Raw genomic sequence first — 6,000 nt, 5'->3', positions numbered from 1 at the left:
GCCAATGCGTCTCAACTAACAATAATTTTTGCTGCTCCCGGTTTGTAGAAGCATGCCTTCCAAGTGGTCGGGCTATCAGTTTTAGCCCTACATATATTCTCTGAAGAGATAGATGAGTGGTAGTTTATCAGATTGTCTTAGCCAGAAAAGTTTTAGTAGTAGAGTTTAGACTCCTTCATTGGCTAACATAGTACTCTAAGACAGGGCTGCCCAACCTACGGCCCGCGGGCCGAATCCGGCCCGCGAGTCAGTTTTATATGGCCCGCCTTGTTGCCAAAACAACCAAGTTTGTTTACAAGCATTTGAAATATTAAATAAATACAAATTTTGAGAACCAAGCAGTCCAGCCGATTTCACGTAGAACGAGCCGTATTCATTTGGTGGAGTATGAGTGTTCAAAGAAGTAAAGTAGTTGCAGACAGATTTCACTGACTACGGTGGTGGCTGCCGGCTGGCGAATAGAGCGCGCGTAAAGCACAGCACTGCGCGCGGTGCGGCGACGTAACCCCTACCCAACTCAAGGTCACCACTCGCCACGTAATTTGTATGTCCTAGTATCCTAGTAGGCTTAATTTAAATCAATGTATTCAATTTATTGGTGACTTTTTTATTGTTCCCTCAGAATTAGAGCAAACATCCAAAAGTCTGGGTTTATATTTATTTCTACTAAAAGAACCTAAAAACATAATATATTATAAACCTTTACCTAACAACTAATAAATAATAAGAAATTACAATAATCAGGAAACAAGGGCCAAATAACCTTAAAAATCATATTTTGCACAAGATTTCTGGAACAAACACCGAGCAATACGTTTTGTATGGGGTTCCAAATCCCCTGGGATGTTGGCCTGCCTGGCCATAAAGGCTTTACAATGTGGCCCTTGGGTAAAAAAGGTTGGGCACCCCTGCTCTAAGAGAGAGAGCGTAGATCTCTCAATCTATAACCGGTTACGCTGTAACACAGTGACAGCTGAAATATGCTGCCTATCTGTGTCTGATGAGACAAAACAACGTCATAAGTAGTTTAGCTCTTGAATGTTGTTACCATTCACACATGCTTCTTGATATCGGGTAGAAGTAAAGTATTAATTTATAATAAACAATGATACTTAACTCGTATTTATTAACAATCCTAAGAAAAAAATCATTTGCTATTTGCAATTAAACTTAATTAATTATATTACCTAATGATATAATATATAATGTGAGGTATTTTCAATGAACATTACAATTTGTTATAAGTATTTATTGCCTTAAATATAACAAAATATTGCAAATAATGAGGCATTTGTTTATTATTGTTGACACATTTTGCAAAACACTATACAGCCCAAATTTGTTGACAATAACTGATAAAGTATTAAAACCCCAACATTAACAATAACAACATCAACAACAGTTATCTCTAACCTCGCAACTTTCTTATGATTACAGTCATCACTGTGTAAATAATCCCATTGCCTTAGTATATGTTTAAGCAAACATTTATAAAGTTTAGCATGCAAAATGTGTATTTATTTATCAATTTTCTTTATTATTTAATAATCAAATTTATTTAAAATAAGCACACACGTTAAGCTCATATTAACATACAATTACAAAATGTGTAAAACACTGAAAGACCAGTATAGGCGTACCTATGTGTTGCTATTTTATACCACACTTAAAGTCGATCCACACTTTTTTATTGACTATTTAATAATAAAATCTGAATTTTAAAATTATACTAAACTCTTTCACTGCCACATTTGTTATTAATTACTCGTATCCCAGTTCTGAGCACTGGGTTTTGGCAGTGTAAGGGTTATCTTAATATTTTATAGGTGTAGTAAGATGTTTAAGAATAAATAGTAACATATAATAAATTAAAAGTGTTTTCATTAAATTTTATTATGTTTTGACTAGAGTTAGCATTAAAGCCCAAATTTACAATAAATAAGTTATGAAAAGTAAATTTGTATTACATTAATTTTAAAACAACATATGTTTACGACGTAATATTTTACTGCAGTATTTTAAATATATTCTTACTGTGACACTTTCTTATTCTTTAGATAGTGGTAAAGCTATTTGATAACAAATTACGAAATATGGTTATTCTTGACTATAAAAATGCATATTATTTGCTTACCACAAGTAAACTGTGTAATAATAATGAGATACAACTACTTAGCTGACAACCTGTGTAAGCAACCCTATGACAGAGCACAATCTAAATAAGTGCATATAAAAATATTGTTAAAGGTAATTTAAATTTATAACAACGAAGTTATTTATTTTAATATGAAAACTTGTACAGTGTTATAAAACTCTATGAACAAGTTTCAACAATTTCAGGAAATTTTGTACTTATTTATGTCTTTTCCAAGTTGCTGAATATATAGAGATATTATTTTAAATTTTGTAAGATAAGTATAAACATTAGTCTGACTAATAATAGTTGCTTATATAAAACGTAGCTGATTAAAAGAACTCAAGGCACGCCTATCCAGTAATAACTTATTTAATTAATTATTTATTAACAAGGGATAATAATAAAGGCCTACTTATTTGTATATTTAGGTTCTATAACAATGACGAATCACTAATAATAAATTAAATTTAAACAATAATGTTTACTTCTCAACGGTACGCTAATTTTACAGTGACTGAAGCAAGAGTTAGAATGACATTTACAGCATTTATTAGAAAGTATTTATTGTTTTAAAGTCATATTTTTCAGCGTGAATCAACACAAATATAAAGGACTACTTGTTCGGAGAATAATGTTGGAATTATCACACGATACAACGATAGATAAGACATAATATTTTTTGACTCTTTGAGTAAAAAAACCACTGTAATATTTCCTCTTCCGGAAAGCACGATCCTACTCAAAAAGAGCTGATTTTCTTTTAAAGAAGTCAAATAAAAATCAAACCTAATTAAAACATTCAAGAATTGTAACTGCTGATAACGTATTAAGTACTACGTTAATTTATACTTTCAATGATTCCTGAAAATACAAGCAATAAAGAGGGTTTCTATGACATTAGACGAAACCAATACATTCTAGCCATTTATTTATTTGTATTCCAGTGTTTCTGCTGAAACAAAGTATTATTTATAAAAGTAATTACAGTATATAATTATAATTGAATACGAAACAATAATAACAAGAAAGTAACCTTGAAGGCGAGGAGAAATAAAGTTAAAATATTAATAACTATAAATATAATAAACGGATTTATAAATCACTGTATGTTCTTATAAGTTTTCTCACTTTCAAAATAGTTCTGACGATAACGATATTAGCATGTTAAACTTTGAAACACTCCTTAGCCGAGCGAAAATCTCTGAACGTATTATTTTTAATGTAAAAAAGTGTATGTCAGAGTTAAAAAATATGTTAACAATTTACATTCTATGAGTGAGAATGATAAAATTTAAATTTTCGATCGTATGTTGTGATAGCAAATATCAATTATTTGAAAACCAAGCAAACAAATGTCAAAAGCGTTAAGTTTGAAAAGTGAACCTACATCAACACAATATTACATAAAAATTAATTTTTGGAAGGCTATTTATTTATAAAACGGTTCCCCGAAGCAAGTACTCGTACACCGAAGGCTGGTGGGGTCTGGCGTTGGACGGACGCACATATACATAGCTCAGTGGATGTGATAGAGAGTGCTATGGGGTTATGGTGGATGTATCAACAATTGATCGCATAAGCTACAATATCTTATATACAGATATAACAATGCGGAATAAATTTAATTTACAAATACAATGATATTACATTAATATAAAAATATTTAAAGAAACAACAATCTTAGTATGGTACACAAATGATAACAACGTTTTATAAAATCTTTACTGCAAGTCGTTTGGAACGGAGCGAAAACCAAACACCAACCTATTGTCTGACTGGATACTCAGAATTTTGCAAGTTTTCATTGCTATGAATTATTTATTTTTTATTATTTACTAATAATGTCACTGTAATTTAGTAATTGGCAATGATTTAGTAGGTGGTAATAAACTATAAATGTGTAAATATATCTTTTGGATATACCAGATAACAACAATTAACCAAAAAGATTTGGTTTTCGCTCTGGAACATCAGTAATAACCTTTAGAGATTCGTCTGAACACTAATATAAACTAACAACGACTGTGTGAACTGTAAGCATTTAACTGGTAAGATGGATTGTCATACTCGAGTATCAACATTCCACGGGTCGCGATGCACGCGAAACACACAGCGTCTTGTCTGCCAGTTCGTCTTCCACTCTTCTCAAGCAAGGCTTTGAGTTGAAAACTCCAAAATGACACTTAGGAATGTTACACCAGTTTTCAAAATATTTTAGAGCACTAGAAATACTCAGTCGATAATGATGTTGAGACAAGCTTATGCTAGTAAATTTTTAGTACATTTTAGTTGAACACATGTCTTGTTTCGTATATTGAAACATTTTTAGAAAACTTTCTTTGCGCATTTTTCTCCCACGGAAACGTCACACTGTCTTGAATATCGCCTAACATAACTCTCCTGAGATCCTTCTGTTCACGGTCAGTTTTACGCCGTCGAAGTGGAAGAGTCCCGCTCGGACCGGTCGCTGCCCAGCGACAGTGCCTGAACAATCCGAGGATCTGCCTTGCTTCCTTCCCGGAACTCCTCCAGCGTCAGCCGGTCGTCATGGTTCTTGTCCATCTGATCGAATATCTTGTCCACCCTCTTTTGCGGCGTGTTTTCGTCCTCCGCCGCCGGCTGCTGCCCCTGAAATCACAGTGTATTTTTAAAACTCATCCTTTGGACAGAAATCTGTTTGGAAGTTTATTGGATTTGTTCAGTCACATTTACGCTATAGCAGTCTTCCAATGTTTATTTGAGCCTTACAACACCATTTTTCTTTTAAATTAACTTCTAATCCAAGTTATTCCACTCATTTATTTATTATGAAGGACTCGAGGTTTCTTCAAATATTATCGTTGTGTGCCCCTCTGTTTGTCCATCCTTGCAATAACTCTGGATAAAAAATATCCTAGAGACTTGGTACATAGGTTCCTCTTGACCAAGTTAAACCTTTATCGATTTTCGGATAAAGTGAAATTAAAAAAATGTAATCATATGACGTGATGAATCGTAATCAACACATGTGATGAAGGGTTGTATTAAGTTACAAATAAAACACACACATTTTTTGCTCCAGCTCGTAAGGGTTAAAACAAGACGTACGGTAAGTGATAACATAAGCAAAAGTTTCATCCTAATTGGAATTGCCTTCATTATTAAGAACTTGTGCATTAAACATTATTTAAAGCGTATCAAAGGATGTCCGCCAACCTAAGAAAATATTGGTCAAAACAGTAGGCTTAGTAATGTTTATTGTCTTAAAGTTAACTGATACACATTAAGAATTATGTACATTGGAATTATATCAATAGAAATGTTTTCCTTATAATACATTTATACTCTGACTAAAGGACTGGGGCAACTGAAGTAATGAGATACTCGTAGACACAAACGGTCTTGCACGCGCATTTACAGTCGAATGGTTGGGCTGTCCTATATACTGATTTTTACCGGCACGAGTTGCCTACGTTTTAAATTCGGAATTCACTCAATTACTATTAACACTATTAGTAGAGTAACTCGAACCAAAAGAATCCGGCGATATTTGAGGAGGTTTTGCTATATTACCACTAACCACTACGTTTTCCAATAGGTTTACCGGATCTTAATTTGAGACGGATCAGTAATTCTTCGCACACTAGCAACAGTGTTAAATGTGTCGTGTAGAGGGCTGCTCTAATGTAGCTATTCAATTTTACTCATATAGTTGTCAAAGTAATATACTTTTGTACTCCTCATGCCAGAATAAACGAAATGAATTCAAGTTTGAAGTAGTCCACTTATAGCATACATAAGGCAGTTGTAAAGGTATTGGTGGTTAGTTTTAAGGGTTTGCGTAAAGTGATAAACTGTCAATAGTTTGTAATTTGTTCATATTA

General features: G+C 33.0%; 1 protein-coding gene across 1 annotated transcript in view; it reads right to left on the bottom strand.

Annotated features, from left to right (window-relative positions):
* Nucleotides 1–1,280: 1,280 nt before the first annotated feature.
* LOC124369605 (frequenin-1) overlaps nt 1,281–6,000 on the bottom strand; it is a 211,177-nt gene continuing 206,457 nt past the window's right edge. Inside the window, exon 8 of the mRNA XM_046827658.1 lies at nt 1,281–4,765. Within this exon, the coding sequence (XP_046683614.1) occupies nt 4,565–4,765 (201 nt within the window). The 3' untranslated portion in view covers nt 1,281–4,564. The remainder of the gene's footprint in view (nt 4,766–6,000) is intronic.

This window comes from Homalodisca vitripennis, chromosome 1 (genome assembly GCF_021130785.1).
Source record: "Homalodisca vitripennis isolate AUS2020 chromosome 1, UT_GWSS_2.1, whole genome shotgun sequence".
Taxonomy (NCBI): Eukaryota; Metazoa; Arthropoda; class Insecta; order Hemiptera; family Cicadellidae; genus Homalodisca; species Homalodisca vitripennis.
Note: the sequence above shows the minus strand (reverse complement) of the source record. Positions and strands in the feature narration are given on the sequence as shown.